The 17668-nt window shown below is 47.0% G+C and overlaps 1 protein-coding gene across 11 annotated transcripts in view; it reads right to left on the reverse strand.

The window, feature by feature from the left end:
* Positions 1-17668, reverse strand: part of LOC147013689 (zinc finger protein 385B-like) — a 543756-nt gene that overhangs the window by 90604 nt on the left and 435484 nt on the right. For all 11 annotated transcript variants that reach the window (XM_085850825.1, XM_085850829.1, XM_085850824.1 and 8 more), the window contains one exon: positions 1730-1886. In XM_085850825.1, coding sequence (XP_085706951.1) covers positions 1730-1886 — 157 coding nt within the window. The remainder of the gene's footprint in view (positions 1-1729; positions 1887-17668) is intronic.

The raw sequence follows: 17668 nt of genomic DNA on the forward strand, positions 1-17668 counted from the left end.
CAGGAGTAAAGTACTGACAACTCTGGGTTTCTACTTGTTCAGCTTTGACAACACTTGTTTTTTCATTGCACGGCTAAACTTTATACCATATAAATTATGTGACACCCGTGGTTATTTGTTAAAGTAATATTGTGAGAGGAAACGTTATGTTGCCAACTATTGGCAGGTGCAATAACCATGAAATTTCCAAAAAGTGACATCACCGGTTTTCCCCTTGTGGTGTATGTGTGTATATGTATATATATATATATATATATATATATATATATATATATATATATATATATATATATATATATATATATATATATATGTATATATATATATCTTCTTCTTCTTCTTCTTTCGGCTGCTCCCGTTAGGGGGTCGCCACAGCGGATCATCCGTATGATCCGCATCATGATTTGGCACATGTTTTACGCCGGATGCCCTTCCTGACGCAACCCTGGTCGCCTCTTAAGACACAGGGATATGGTACACCTATTTTAACCGGGGTATACATGTATATATATATATATATATATATATATATATATATATATATATATATGTATGTATGTATGTATGTATGTATATATGTGTATATGTATATATATATGTGTGTATATATATATATATATATATATATATATATATATATATATATATATATATATATATATATATATATATATATATATATATATATATATATATATATATATATGCAAGCCTGGTGTTGGCGCAGTGGTTGGGGCAGCGGCTTGGGATCCAAAAGGGCCTGAGTTCAAGCCCCGTTGCGCCACTGAATTAATACACCAGGGGGTTGACTCAGCCTGTCATCCTTCCGAGGTCGGCAAAATGAGGACCAGTATACTGGGTCGGTGTATACCCCAGTTAAAATCGGTGTACTATATCCCTGTGTCGTAAGAGGTGACCAGGGTTGCGTCAGGAAGGGCATCCGGAGTAAAACATGTGCTAAATCACTATGCGGATCATACGGATGATCCGCTGTGGGGACCCCTATCGGGAGCAGCCGAAAGAAGAAGAATATATATATATATATATATATATATATATATATATATATATATATATATATATATATATATGAATATGTATCACTACACGTGGAGAATAACATGCATTATAATGCTGCACTGACGATAAATTTCTGAAAGAATACGACAAGGTACACTGTGTTGTCTGTAAGCTATGGTAACGTATTTTTAAGCAGAAGCTAATTGTGTTGAATCAGCCAATGAATGAGGCTTGTCTTGTAAGCGGGTCTTGCTCGGCATGGCCATTTAGTGGGTCTGGCCAATTTGGCATTCACACATCATGTTATGATTGTGAAGCATCTCACCTTAGTTATGCAATTCAGGATTTTCATGAATGGGTTACCACGTCCATTCTGAAAATTAGAACCATTGCCAGAAGTAGATAATATTAAACAGATCAGGTGGTCATTGAAATAATCACAAGCAATGTAGCAGCAATTATTGCTGCCAAATCTTTCCACTTATTTCAGTGAACAGGAAGTGTCCTTCTTTTAGTTAATAAATCAAAGCTCCTGTGCAATCAAGCTTGAGGAGTGTGCTTGTTGATTCTATCCATAGATAGTCGATCAGAAAACTCTAAGCAACTTATCCCAACCATCCGTCTGCAGGATATGCTTGCACATCAACCTGGGCAACCAGGCTCCGAGTCGATACACACCAAAAAAGTATGGTAAAGATTAGAGGCGAACCTGCAGGTGATTTACTGGCAGAGTCCATCTTTACGAGTTGCTTGGATGTCTTTGAGCCATTTGAGGACTCTTCTGTGGATGCCTGCTTTTTTCCTGACTCAGAGGCCTTGCGACGGCGTGCATGCTTGTTTCCTTTATAGTGAGCCTCAGCTTGACTCTGCAGAAATAAGAATTGTAGAGGTGGTGGGGGAAGGATTGGGGGCAGAGGGAGATGCAGTGAGAAAGACATTCAAAGGATAAATACAAATTCAAAAGAGAGGAATTTGTAGAATTCCTTGAACGTAATGACTGCCTGACTCAATGACTATCTGGATCATCAGCTCGTAACTATCATTGAGGTTTCAACACTGATATTCAAGAACCTCTCCAAATAGCTAGTCCGCAACATTAGTTCTGTCAGAAAATCATACAATGAAGCAGAGAGAGAGAAAGAAAGAGGGAGAGAGGGAGAAAGAAGTAGAAAGAGAGAAGAAAGAGAGAGAAAGGAGGAGAAAGACGAAGAAGGGGAAAAAGGAGAGAGAGAGAGAGAGAGAGAGAGAGAGAGAGAGAGAGAGAGAGAGAGAGAGAGAGAGAGAGAGAGAGAGAGAGAGAGAGAGAGAGAGAGAGAGAGAGAGAGAGAGAGAGAGAGAGAGAGAGAGAGAGAGAGAGAGAGAGAGAGAGAGAGAGAGAGAGAGAGAGAGAGAGAGAGAGAGAGAGAGAGAGAGAGAGAGAGAGAGAGAGAGAGAAAAGAGAGAGAAAAAGAGAGAGAAAAAGAGAGAGAAAAGAGAGAGAAAAAGAGAGAAAAAGAGAGAGAAAAAGAGAGAGAAAAAGAGAGAGAAAAAGAGAGAGAAAAAGAGAAAGAAAAAGAGAAAGAGAAACAGAGAGAGAAACAGAGAGAAAGAGAAAGAAAGAGAGAGAAAGAAAGAGAGAGAGAGAGAGAGAGAGAGAGAGAGAGAGAGAGAGAGAGAGAGAGAGAGAGAGAGAGAGAGAGAGAGAGAGAGAGACAGACAGAGACAGAGACAGAGACAGAGACAGAGACAGAGACAGAGACAGAGACAGAGACAGAGACAGAGACAGAGAGAGAGAGAGAGAGAGAGAGAGAGAGAGAGAGAGAGAGAGAGAGAGAGAGAGAGAGAGAGAGAGAGAGAGAGAGAGAGAGAGAGAGAGAGAGAGAGAGAGAGAGAGATTTTTTTGAAAAACCAAAAGTACCTGCACATTTTTAGTGGCAAAAACCTGTATACATATAAACACTACAATTCACTCCATATACATCTATCCCCACATCAGTACATCAAACAAGAACGACAACCTTCAATGTCATGACATCGCCAGTATGCCTCGACCCACATTATTACATCATTACACATACTTTCACCAAGTTTCATTTAAATCACTGAACCCAGTTTAAAATTTTAAATCATTCTGTCTTTCAGACCATGTATCGGATCAGGTTGAAATTCATATATTCTACATGTGTACTACGTCATAACTTTGACGTTTCACATTGATTGATAAAGCGGTTCAAGAGAAAGATTTTTTTTTAAAGAATTTCGTTAAAACCCATATTGCTACCAGACAATGTGACCTATTCATTATCCATGAACACCCTGGTATCACCAATGCTTGGGGAACATGTAAGTGAAGCTTCCCCTCGATCTGTCAAGCCGATCTGGAGAAGAACATTTTAGAATGGTTATTCTTCAAAAAATCATCACTGCCAAACCATGTGACCTATGATGTCATAGGTGGAGAACCTTTTGTTCCTCATGGATAGGCGATCATACCTTTAATGTTTCGCCCTGATCTGTTCAGCCGTTACAGAGAAGATTTTTGAAGGTTTCATGTTAAAGCAATATGCCTGCCAAACCACGCGACCGACGACGTCATCAATTTTTTTGTCAATTACAATTTAGCCTGAGATGACACTCAAAAATTTCATACCGATTGGATAAAGCGTTTGCCATGTCATAATGAAATATGCAATTATGATGTCACAATGAAGCCACATATTACATCACCAAAAAAATCACTCTTGTTTCCCATGGGGAGTACTTCACATGTGGCAAGTTTCAATCTTTTCCATGGAACGGTTTTGGAGATAAAGGTCCAAAGTTTTTCCTGTTTTTCTGACATGGCTGCCACACCGTGTGACCCATGATGTCATAGTTACCACAAAAATATTCTACATGAGTCGACACATCTGTGGTGAAAATTTCGTGAAATTTCTATGGTGAAAAACAAAACCATGCGTCCCCGCTTCGATCGGATACCTGACCCACGATGTCCTCTTTATCACATCAAATTCAGAAAGGGTGGCCGATCACGTCTTTGGAGTTTCGCGTTGATCGGATAAGGTTTTTGTCCAACATGGGTGCAAGACCATTTGACCTATGATGTCATAGTTATCAATCTTTATTCAAGATGGCGAATCGATCATTTGAGTGCAGTTTCACTGCTTCACCTCACCGAGTTGAATTTTCACGGGGATACCACTTCACCGATGACGTCGTGGTCAAATCAATCTTATTCCCCATGCAGAGTGGTTTCCAAATTCCAAGTTTCAATTTTTTCCATGGTATGGTTTAGGCGATACTGAGGTCCAAAGTTTTCCCGTTTTTTCCAACATGGGTGCCACTCCACATGGACTATGACGTCATAATTATCATTATAAAAAAATAATTCTGCAAGAGTCGTCGCATCTGTGGTGAAAATTTTGTGTCGATTAGATAAGCGGTTGCAGAGAAAACAGAAAATTTGCATGGATGTACGTACGTATGGATGTACGTACGTACATCCGGACAACACAAAAACAAAACGCCACCGGCGTCTTCCTCACTGGAGCCATGAAAAGAGGTGTCACGTGTGAATGTGTAATATTTACACAGAATACCATAAGTTCCCCCATAACTCTTGAAACACATGAAGGGACCCATATCAATGATAAGCATGCCCTAATTCAATGCGCAGAAATTCGATTCAAGTATCATTCCGAGCGAAAAAAGTGCACTTCCATTTCTACCACGAACGAATCTGGCTTTCGTGGTTTTATATTTGCCAGCTCGGCAATGCTAATAAAGAATTCAAAAGCGAACATGTTTTGTTTTTTCTCAGTGAGGCATGGAAACCCCAAATGAACACAGAAAAAAGAAAATGAAAACAAATTTACAAAAAAAATATGAGTCTCGAACAACCAATATAAGCATGATTTGGGTTTTCCCTTTCATTACAAAAAGTACATTCAACCAATGAGAAAGAGATAAATTCATGAATCAATGACTGTGTGGCCAGGGCTCTGCGGGCCATTCACCAGAGATCTCCCATTTGACCAACAGTCAGAAGCTTATACCGTTACGTTCCAATAACGGTGCAACAAACATTCCTGCAGATAAATAACTCCTTATATAGATTCCTTTAGGGTTCCATGCAGCCAGGTAGACACAGTTCTAAAAAAAATAAAAAATCTTGCAAATTGCCCTTTTCCCCATAAGGTGGAATGTGCAGGAACCATCACTATCTAAAGAGAACAGACAATGTTTTTGAGGAGTAAAGGAAAACTCAGGAAATAACAGGTGGATAGTTTCCTCCTCATCCACCGCATTCCACCACATATGTAAAAATGCATGGATGACACTGCTCACTGTTTTAATTGAAGGAATACCAACTCTTAAGGAAATAGAAGTGGCAGGCAACCATAAATACAAGAAAGGCTCCATTAGATCTCACACTCTATTAACTCCAGCAGTGATACAACATCTCATAAACCACCTGCTGCTATAGATTCCAGAACATAAAGGATTTCGGAAAAGAGGTCGATGTACAAATTTCGCGGCATCACAAGAACCCTCAAAAAGGCACAATCCTATGGATCACCAAGCTGTCAGAAGGTTCTGATGAAACTTGGAAGCCGAGCAACACTGACCTGTTTCAAATCAACAAGGAAGAGCTCCCGTGGTCATAGCCCATTTTACCTGCTTGCCGAAGCAAGTCATTAGTGAGGGGACACCAGGGCGCGATTGCAATGTACGAGTTTTACGGGCATTTTAGAGCAATCAGTCGAAAGGCCGTAATATGGCTCAGGATGTACACTGAGCTTTACATGCTTGGCAGCCTTGGTGGTGTGCGCTTCTGTCGATGCTGTCACTGACGACTCACCATGATAAGTTACGAAACCAGTACGGCAGATGATGGGGGTGTGTACGATTGGGATTCTCATGCATGTACGACTTGTAAATATCTGCAACTGTAGAGAAAGGAACCCAGGCGGGTTTGAAATAGTAAACCGAGCTTACCTTGTGCAGCCTTTCTTGTTTGCTTTATATGTATAGAAGGCATGAGTGGCAATTGATTAGAAAGTGACAGCTGCTGCTGGGGATAATTGATTATGGGAGAGTTGATTGGTTGTTCCCTCCAATTAAAGGTAAGAATTGTGGTTTGGCCTTTGGGGTGTATATATTATATATCTCGCTACAATAAGTAACGTCAGTCCGTGTCCTCCATAACTCCAAAACCAAGAAACCTAGTGGCCCCAAATTTTGCATGCATACTAAGGGAACTCCAAGATAGAGCATCAATGAAAATTCAGTGTTTGGGTTAATTTAAAAACTCCTTTTGAAGATAATTAATGGTCTTATTAAATTATGCTTTAGTAATGTGTCATCCTTGGTCAGCCCCTGAGTCAGCCCTCTGTCAGCTTGCTGGGGTCTGATGTCACCATTTTTTTTTTCAGCTTGCTCAACAATGCCTTGAGTTGGAACAGACAGCAATGGTTTCTTAACAATAAAGTGCTCAAATTTTTTTTTCCACTTTTCTCACTCATATCATTGCTACAAATAGCTGGTTACATTGCAATGCTCATAAACACCCGGAGACGCCAGTGTTCATGGCTTTATTTAATTTCTGCAAATGTGATAACCTCAAGAATCCCTTAACCTGAGTCAAATTTAAAAATTTAAAATTCTTAATTGACCTCGGTATCAGTTCGGAATTCTAAAAAAAAGTTAATTTGTCAAATTCGGACATAGTTTGACATTCTGGGCATCTCCGAGTGCTTGTGGCTTTATTTAGTTTCCACACATATGATAACCTCTAGAATCTCTTCACCTGAGCTGAACTTCTAAATTTAAACTTCAGAATAAACCTTAGCAACACTGTTCACTTGTGCATTTGTCCGACTGCTAAAAAAGTGTTAATTTGTCCAATTCACACATTATTTGACACTCCAGATCGTTTGACACTGACAAGTCAGCGCGGTGATGTCAAACACCGTCCAGAGATGACCAGAGACATCCGGAGCGTCAAAAATGTGCGAAATGGTCAAATGAACACTTTTTTTTAGCAGTCAGAACTACTGCTAATGTCAATTTCACATTATAAATTTAGAAATTTGGCTCAGGTGAAGAGATTCTAGAGCTTATCGCATATGCGGACCGCTTTTGATGTTTACACATGGTACATGCCTGGGCGCCTCATTTGTGCATGTTTCTGTCTGCGCTGTCGCAGATGATTCGCTAACAAGTGATGAAGCCGGTCCGGCAGCTGAGGGTGTGTGTAGCATTGGGATTCTCATGTGTGTACTATTTGTGAATGTCTTTACAGCTGTGGAGGAACTCTGGGAAAGGTTTGAAGCAGCAAAGGGCTTACCGTGGGCAGCCTTTCATGGTTGCTTTATGTAGCTTCTTCGGCAAGAAGAGCATGGGAGGAGTCTATACATATATATATATATATATATATATATATATATATATATATATATATATATATATATATATATATATATATATATATATATTGTTGTGGTTACCAAATTCGCAAACCACCATTCAGGTCCCTTAGGTGAGGTATCTCGGTAAGTGCATGTGTAGTTAGGCCCAAACCCGTTGTCTAGTGGGAATACATGTCATTTATGCGAGCTGCGACTCTTCAGGATAGCCGTTTTTCTTTCACTATCTTTATTTTGGACCAACCGCCATGATTACCACCACAACCACAACATCAACCACCAACCACAACGCCGCTTCACCACAACCGCCACGACCTTCACGTCACACCTCGCAACCGTAGCATCGCCACCGTTCTTGCCCCGCTGTGGGTACCGGTGTTGGACTCGTGCAGGGCGCACGTTGAACAGCGTGTACAAAATCACGGATTTTGTGCTTCAAAAACGGATCAAAAACGACACACGCCCACTTTTTGCCGTCCAATCGGTGAGCGAGGGGCGATTTGGCCCCGCCTCCAGAATGATCGATATATGCAAATTTGTGGATCAAAAAGCCTTCACGCCCACTTTTTCTCGGGCCAATGGGGAGCGAGGTGAAAGGTCAAAGGGAGGGGGTCAAAGGCAAAGCTACGGGGGGATAAAAGGACCGTGTTCGTCAGTCAGGAGTCGGTCGGAGAGGTCGAGAGTCGGAGAGTCCAACGGGGAGAGGAAGAGAGTCCACCAGAAGAGTCCAGGGTGGAGAGTCCAGAGGCGGAGAGGCGGCAGCGGCGAGGGCAGACGAGGGGGTGCTCGCGTCGGTGCCAGGAGCTGCACGCCCGAGGGAGGCCGGCAGCGCGACCTGGCCGAGGTGGAGACGCACACCAGGGATAATAAAGATCCTCTATACCCCGAGCATCAGCAACCCCCTCCTGTTTCCCCCCCCCCCGCGCTGAGATAGTGCGACCAAGGGGGCCCCTTTTCCCACCCCCTGCCAGGCACTGTCCGCGAGGCCCGCGGAGTGAGGCGCCATCGCCGCTCCGCGTCTCATCACCAGACGGGTAGGCGCGACCCGGTCTCGGCCTCAGGCCCGCCTCATTCTTGAGGTATTTCTTTTCCTTGGTTTTGGGTATGTGTTGTCGGCGCCGTCTGTGAAGTAGAATTGTATAAGTGTTGCCGTGTGCTCGGTAGTCGGTATTAGCTCTGCATTGTGTTTTCGCTTTTATATTTGCTTTTTGTGTAAATGGAATTGTGTTTTCTTTTTTTTGTGTGCTTTTGGTGGAATTGTATTTGTGTGCTTCCCGTGTGCCGCGAATAAATGTGCTTTATTGTTGAACTGTTCTCCCGCTTCGCTTCGTCTTTTCCCCCATTGAACCCTCATCTTGCTTCACGTAAAGGGTTGGTAGTGGGCTGAATACGCCCGATAATTAATCGAAGCGTCGAGGTCGACGATAACACCGCTCGGTTATTCTGATAGTACGGAACGGGTCGCTTAAGTGGCCCGTGTCCGAAGTCGACCTGCGGCGAGGTGCGATCGCCCGGTCTACCCTCCGCGTGGGTACTTAGGTAGGTCGAATTTGGCGAGCAACCCTATCCCACGCGGGGGCTGATTGGCTCGATCGCGGTGAGACCGAAAGGTCCACCCGTGACTGGTTCCCGGCGTTAGTCCGAGAGGGTCACGACTGGATTGTCCGTCCGGTGGGCGACGTGCCGCGATTCGAGTTACGTGGCCGTTAGCACGCCGGCGGGCGCGAAATCCGCAACACTGGTGTCAGGTCGTGCGATACAAATTCATCGCCCTCCTCGCGGCACTGGTATCGGAGAACAGGAAAACGGGCTCTCCTGTCTCCGGCTAAATTCACGGGAATCGGTCCAGGGGTGAGAGAAGCGACCCCCGATTCCCTCCAAATTACGAGCGAGCTAAATTAACCCTTCACGAGAAGCAAGATGGCGTCTCAAGGCGAGCGGGAGCCGGGGGTATTAGAAATGTATATGTGTAGTAATGTAGAATCCATGGTCCAGGATGGAATCCCCGAGCAGGAAATGTTGATTGTGCAGGAACACGGACTCGCCCAACTGAACCCAGGGCCCGAGGTGGGTGCGGACCCTTCCCTCTCCACCAAGACCCTTCCCCAACCCCTGCCGAAACGGCTCACTCAAGCGCACCCGACATGGCCCAGCTATGCGCCATGCTGGCGGCAATGACAAATGAAATAAAAAACGAAATGAAAGACATGAACAAGCAAATGAATGAAGTGAAAACGACGATGGATACAAATACAAACGAAATGAAAGGCATGAACGAAAAGATGGATACAAATACAAATGAAATGAAAAACGAAATGAACAAGCAAATAAACGGAATGGAAGCAAACATGAAGGAAGGAATGAAAGAACTACGGGGTGAGACGCAGAACATGGGCCGATGCCTGCAGGCGGGCATGAAGGCCGTGACCAGGGAGCTGGGAATGGCGACTCCACGTGTGGGAGCAAACGAGCTGGAAGGGGGTGCAACGGCTGACAGGCCCGCGGTGGAGGCGGGTGAAAAAATAATTCGGGGGCGTGTTGGGCAAGGGTCGTGACAGAGGAATCGACGGTGACCAAGAGGGAAAAATTAAATGGGGAGACCAAAACGTGTGAGACGAGACACGAAATGACGACAACGGAAATAATAGTTGAGACAAGGGAGGTAAAGGGTGAAGAGTTGGCAGAGACACGGGAGATAGAAAAAATAGAGGAAAGACTACACGAGGAAGACGGGGTAAGTAACGCACACACACACACGGAGGTAGTGGAGGATAATGGGGGTGAGCTCGCGGAGCGTGTGGGGACCCGGTGCGAGCAGCTGGATGACCTCCTCCAGGAACAAGGGGAGGGAGTATGCCCCCTTGAGGCGAGTCACGACCAGGTGAGTTCGGTCGTGCTTTGCGAGGTTGAGGGGACGGGTGCTGTGGACGGGTGCACGGAGAGCTTGGGGGTGTAGAGGCCCCGGAGACCCTTGTGGGGACACAAATCCCCAGTGTGGTTGTCCCTGTGTGTGTGGTGCAAGGTGTGAGTGCGTCCCCGTGTGTGGAAGCGACCCCGTGTGTGAGTGGTGTGGTGGCGATGGTGCCGGAGTACGTGCTTCCCAGCACGCCGTGTGTGGATGAGGCACGGAGTGTGAGTGAGGCACCGCGGGTTAGTGCCCCCGCGTGTATGAGTGAGGCACGGTGTGTGGATGAGGCACAGCGGTTGAGTGCCCCCGCGTGTGTGAGTAGTATGGTTTGTGTGAGTAGTGAGGCACGCGTGAGTGAACGGCCGAGTGCAAGGGAGACCGTGTGTGTGAGAGAGCGGTATGTAAGGGAGATGTCGGTTGGCATGCGGGAGCACGCAGCCGCGTCTCCCCGTGTGAATGTGATGGAGTGGACTGTGTGCGTCGTAACACGCAGGTATGCGTGTGTTGAATGGAGACGGAGACGGCGACATGGGAGGAAAGAAAGCCGGGTAGCGGCTGTGGTTGTTTCGAGGACCGTGCCGGGTTCGCCCAGCAGTGAGCACGAGGTTCGTGCTGTGCAACGCACGAGACCACCACGTGCTCGCTTGCGAGAGTGAAGTCCCGGTCCGGAAACGCACGCGGTGGATTTGCCGATCCCGCGGACGGACAAAGTTTAGGCAGGACTACGGATTTGGACCGGACGGGTTCTCCACGCGATCGTGTGTGTTAAGCTCCAACGGGCAAAGCACATGTGTTCGCGTGGGGAACCCCTCGAGACGTGGGGCTTGTTTTTTTCTGCGCACGGTGACGTCATGGCTGCACGTGGGTTGGAATCCGGCAGGAGGGGTATCTCTGCCGGATGGCACCGTCCAAGGAGGGACGAGGAACACGTGCAGCTGCATGACGTCACGGGCAGGTGCAAAGTGCGCGAGCTCTGAGTTGCCGCGCAGGTGCTGCGCATGGAAAAAAAAAAAAGAAGCAAGCCTCACTTTCGGGTGCACAGGATTCCTGGGCAAGGGGTGGAAGACCCCCTTGACCTGGGCACAGGATGGAAACTAGTTAGGGGGAAGGGTTAGCTAAGTTAGACCGACTCCATGGGGCAGGGGTAAGTCCTCATGGAGTCCGTGGAATGGATTAGGTAGAGGGATTTAGTGAGCTTTAGGTTGGGAAATAAAATAAAATGATTGATTTGGAGACAGAGACAGACTTTGAGTGTGTAGAGGGGACGTAGTTTAGCTACGTAGTGTTAAAAGGAACGTGCTACTAGTTTAAGGGACGACGTGGGAGCACGAGTTAGTTAGGGGATGTAGTTAGAAGGATGGCAGAGTTCAGCGGTGTGTGTGTTGAAGAGTTGGTGAGTTGTGAGGTGAGTACATGAGTGAGTGAGGCCAGCGGGTCTGTGTGTATGGAGCGAATGGGGAATGCATGGTGCGATGAGTGATTGGGGGGAGGAGTGACTCCCGCCCAAGGGCCCCCGGGGTCAGTGTAGAGTGAGTTAGCTGGGTTAGTCAAATTAACAAAAATGGAGGTCGTTTTGTTGTTGGTGGGAATGTAGGCTCGAAACCCATTTGGAGGGGTGCAGGAGCCCTGTTGACGGGCTTGGGAGCGTGGCTGCGAAAGGTGAGTATCGCTGAGTGGGTACCCCGGGCACCAGGCTAGTCGGCCGCGGTAGGCCATGGGCCCATGGGGGGCCGGGATAGAGTAGTGGGCACGGGTGCGCCTGCTTGGTGCGGGGGCCCGGGGCGCCATTAGCCGCGTGGGCAGTGTTGTGGGCACGGGTGACCCTCGGAAAGGGGCCCGGGAGGCCGGCCTGCCACGTGTGCGTTTCAGGGGAGGTGCCATGGGGGCACTCCCCGGTGTTAGGGAGCTGGTAGGCTCGGAGGCAGTGTAGTGCCCGGGGTGCCATAGCGGGAGATTCGGCAGAGGGTCGTGCCTGCCAAAGGGAGCCACGTGTCCCAGCCAGGAGACCGTGTGAGGGCACGGAGAGAAAATTGGGGGGCGAGGCCCGAAATTGTGAGGACACCAACACAGGCGACGGGAATCTGGGTTGTTAGAACCAATAGTTTAAGCGAGAGGCGCTTGTTGAAAGCCCCGGGGTAGTTTAACAGTTAAATGGTTAGGGTAGATTAGGAGATGTACCCCTCCGCACCATCCATCCCCTCGCTGTCGTTGTGGGCCGCTGGACCCACTTGGTGTTAAGATCGCCGAACTCTGGGGAGGCCATCCTGAGGCTTCGTTGGGCCTCGACACAGGACGTTAGCTCTCCCTTATTCCCCTCCGGGAAGGGAACGTAGGGGTTGGGAGTAGGCTAGGTGACAGGATAGGTTAGCCGAACAAGGACGATAAAGGGGGTTAGGGGACGATTTATAGAGGGGAAGTAAACATAAAAATAAAAACAACAAAAAAATAAGTTGGGGCTAAATTGGGGTTTGACAAATTAAGGGAGTGGCTATGTACAGTGACAGGCAAAGGCGATAGGTTGGGAGGGAGACAGGTAGGTAGGTCCGAGCCCGCCTTCCAAGTGGCCAGCACCACCGCACTCCCTCCACCAACCTCCATTGAACGGCAAAGGCTGGCCAACTTCATCAGCTGGCCGTGTTTTGCTTCAAGGCGGAGGCCGGCCAACTTCATCGGCTGGCCGTGTTTTGCTTCAAGGCGGAGGCCGGCCAACTTCATCGGCAGCTGTGTGCTGCAAGGCCTGTGCCGGCCAGTTCATCTGCTGGCTGTTTTTATTCGAGGCCTGTGCCGGCCAGTTCGTCTGCCGGCTGTGTTTGCCTGCAGCGGCCTTCTTCTGCGGGCTGTGTTTGCCTGATCACCTTTGCCATGCCATGCTCACTGCCCACGTTCACCAGCCCCGTTCAATTTTTGCTTTGCCCCCCCCCCCTGTTCATTGCCATGTGCGCCAGGATCAGAAAGCAACAGTTTGCAAGCTGCAAGAACTGCCCTGTTGGCAGCTACAACACGGGCCTGCAGTGGCGGCCCGTGCACCGTGTTTGTGTCCATCCATCCATTCGTTGTGCTCATTGCGTGTGCCACTTGAGCTGGCACGGAGACTGCGTTTGTGCAGCCCAAGCACCGTTGTGGTTCACTGCGTTCAGTTCAAAAGGGAAGGCCTTGGACTGCGTGTGAGCAGCCAGCCACGTTCCCTGTCACCTGCATTGTTTGAGCCAGAGACTGCATGTGGGCAGCCTGGCTTCCTGCTAACTGTTTTCTTTTGCAGAGTTCAATGATCCTGGGCCATGGTTTAGTGTAAAATTTGTAAGTTAAGGTTAAGATGTACTGTACATATGAGTGCGCCCCCGGCATGTTTGTCTTAGCGCCGGCAATTTTATTTAAGTCGTCCGTGTGAGTGAGTTTGTTTAGATAGTTACGCAGCCCTCAGGTTATTTATTTTGGGGACACGAATACCATGAATGTCGCACTCAGGGATCCGTAGGTAAAATGTACTAGGGGAAAACTACACATGATGGCACACGAAAATTTGACGACTCGGGACGAGTCTGTAAAAAGGGAAGGGGGTAGTGTTGTGGTTACCAAATTCGCAAACCACCATTCAGGTCCCTTAGGTGAGGTATCTCGGTAAGTGCATGTGTAGTTAGGCCCAAACCCGTTGTCTAGTGGGAATACATGTCATTTATGCGAGCTGCGACTCTTCAGGATAGCCGTTTTTCTTTCACTATGTTTATTTTGGACCAACCGCCATGATTACCACCACAACCACAACATCAACCACCAACCACAACGCCGCTTCACCACAACCGCCACGACCTTCACGTCACACCTCGCAACCGTAGCATCGCCACCGTTCTTGCCCCGCTGTGGGTACCGGTGTTGGACTCGTGCAGGGCGCACGTTGAACAGCGTGTACAAAATCACGGATTTTGTGCTTCAAAAACGGATCAAAAACGACACACGCCCACTTTTTGCCGTCCAATCGGTGAGCGAGGGGCGATTTGGCCCCGCCTCCAGAACGATCGATATATGCAAATTTGTGGATCAAAAAGCCTTCACGCCCACTTTTTCTCGGGCCAATGGGGAGCGAGGTGAAAGGTCAAAGGGAGGGGTCAAAGGCAAAGCTACGGGGGGATAAAAGGACCGTGTTCGTCAGTCAGGAGTCGGTCGGAGAGGTCGAGAGTCGGAGAGTCCAACGGGGAGAGGAAGAGAGTCCACCAGAAGAGTCCAGGGTGGAGAGTCCAGAGGCGGAGAGGCGGCAGCGGCGAGGGCAGACGAGGGGGTGCTCGCGTCGGTGCCAGGAGCTGCACGCCCGAGGGAGGCCGGCAGCGCGACCTGGCCGAGGTGGAGACGCACACCAGGGATAATAAAGATCCTCTATACCCCGAGCATCAGCAACCCCCTCCTGTTTCCCCCCCGCGCTGAGATAGTGCGACCAAGGGGGCCCCTTTTCCCACCCCCTGCCAGGCACTGTCCGCGAGGCCCGCGGAGTGAGGCGCCATCGCCGCTCCGCGTCTCATCACCAGACGGGTAGGCGCGACCCGGTCTCGGCCTCAGGCCCGCCTCATTCTTGAGGTATTTCTTTTCCTTGGTTTTGGGTATGTGTTGTCGGCGCCGTCTGTGAAGTAGAATTGTATAAGTGTTGCCGTGTGCTCGGTAGTCGGTATTAGCTCTGCATTGTGTTTTCGCTTTTATATTTGCTTTTTGTGTAAATGGAATTGTTTTCTTTTTTTTTGTGTGCTTTTGGTGGAATTGTATTTGTGTGCTTCCCGTGTGCCGCGAATAAATGTGCTTTATTGTTGAACTGTTCTCCCGCTTCGCTTCGTCTTTTCCCCCATTGAACCCTCATCTTGCTTCACGTAAAGGGTTGGTAGTGGGCTGAATACGCCCGATAATTAATCGAAGCGTCGAGGTCGACGATAACACCGCTCGGTTATTCTGATAGTACGGAACGGGTCGCTTAAGTGGCCCGTGTCCGAAGTCGACCTGCGGCGATGTGCGATCGCCCGGTCTACCCTCCGCGTGGGTACTTAGGTAGGTCGAATTTGGCGAGCAACCCTATCCCACGCGGGGGCTGATTGGCTCGATCGCGGTGAGACCGAAAGGTCCACCCGTGACTGGTTCCCGGCGTTAGTCCGAGAGGGTCACGACTGGATTGTCCGTCCGGTGGGCGACGTGCCGCGATTCGAGTTACGTGGCCGTTCGCACGCCGGCGGGCGCGAAATCCGCAACAATATATATATATATATATATATATATATACATATATATATATATATATATATATATATATATATATATATATACCATATATACCATATATACCATATATACAAATACACACACACACACACACACACACACACATTCGTCCTTGTCACACACCCAACCTGTCCACTAAATTTTGTCCAAATCCTTCCACAACTTTTTGAGATATCCTGTTCACAGACAGACAAACAGACATCGGTAAAAATAGAACTCCATCCACATTCATTGGTAGAGGTAATTAGCATAAAATCAACAGAACATTGATTGAGATGTGATAAATGAAGTGGAACACAAGGAGAAGTTGACGTTTCAGGAGTTAGCTCCGTCTTTGGAGCTTTTCTGCTCTTTTTCTCCGATGAAGGGTTAACATCTGAAACATCATCCTATCCTTGATTCCCAAAGGTGGTTAGCATGCCCCAATCAATATTCTGTTGAGTCCATCAATTGTTCCATCTGCCTGCTACGCCCCTTTTGTTTGGGTGTGCTGGAGGTGAGAAACTCCAATGTGACAGCCTTCTACATCTCTAGTTTTATAGCTGAGTATAGTCTGTGTGAGCCAATAATATACCCTCTCCTCCCCCAACTGAACCCACTCCAATCAGTCTCGATTTGGGTTAGAGTTGGGTTTTAAGCTATTAGGGTTGGTTAGGTTTGGGTTCGGGTTAATGTTATGGTTAGGGTTAACAGTAACGTTATGGTCAATGCTATGAGATTGGGGTTAAGGTTTGTGTAATGCAGAATATCCGGGGTATAACGTCAATTAGCTTTGACTTTAAAAAGACTCGTCAGAAAGAAGTGTTTTATCTGTCAATGCAATGACAATTTCACAGAAGGTACCTGTTCATTTTCACAAGATTCCACTCGATAACCTTGATACACAACAGAGCCAAAAAGAAACTATCAGCCCTTAGCATCCCAAAGGAACTCCTCCATGCATTGTTGATGGACATGTCCCCAACATAACCAAGTAATTCTAGTATCAGATGGAGGTTATATACTGACTGTACATGTTATAAGCCTTTTTTGTATCTGCATTGAAGAAGGGAAGTTACTTGCAGGTGGACAAAACCACAGAATTTACCCAGGAATCAATGACCATTGCGTCCTGACTTTATGAAGCATGGCTTTCTCATGGGGTTCAGTAACACAGTGAATGAGTTTTCGTCGAGTCTTTCACTCAACTTGTCTGTCTTGCAAATAAAGGTGGAACTTTTGTGGTGCAAGGACTTCTGTGATTGGATTATTAGCCAATTATGGAACTGCAATGCACTGAACAATGATTCGTGCCACCTTAAAGTACTACAGGTTAAGATTTGGCGAAAATGACCCGAAGCCAATGACCCGTCAATTCTACTGTGTAAGGTGCGAGTTGGAATAATATGCAAAGTCACATTTTCATTGTATAAGTATGGCTTAAACGAATTTGGTATTCCCACCTGAGCACAAAGCTCATGATGCTGGCATCTCAGATTCAAATCCCACAGACTGTATTGACTTCTTGCATCTCCTGAGATCCTTGTCCTGCATGTTATTTATCCATATAAATACCTTGGTTCAACTTAAAAGTTAAATAAAAAGCTAAGGTATTACAGAGTACTCCACAGTGCACAACGATACAATACATATGCACTGTAGACATTCACTAGACACAGGGAGCGCACAAAGTCCCGTTACCCCCATCCTCGCAACTTCAGAAAATGAAAATTTAAGCCATCTCAGCATGCTCATTTTGGGAGGTGCATCCGTTTTGAACCTGGCTTCAAGATCTTTTTGGATTGCACTCATTGCCTTGCCTGTGTGTGGTCTTTCATGAGCCTACGTGCTCATTACTACTCATTCTTCAATTCTGCATTTACTTTGATCGACAATTTTTTAGAAAGGCACAAATTCCTGAAACAAAAAGAATTACAATATTAGAAAAGATATTGTAGTTGGAAAATAACAGGTTGCGAGGACGGGCTAACGGGACTGCGTGCACACCCTACAGTGCAATGTAAAGATGTACGTCATATACATATAACGACTTAGGAGGTCCATAGATGTTTGCCTTGACAAGAAACTTCCCAAAAGAAAA

This window comes from Eptatretus burgeri, chromosome 13 (assembly GCF_056783735.1).
Source record: "Eptatretus burgeri isolate ZD-2024b chromosome 13, Ebu_testis_v1, whole genome shotgun sequence".
In the NCBI taxonomy this organism is placed as follows: domain Eukaryota; kingdom Metazoa; phylum Chordata; class Myxini; order Myxiniformes; family Myxinidae; genus Eptatretus; species Eptatretus burgeri.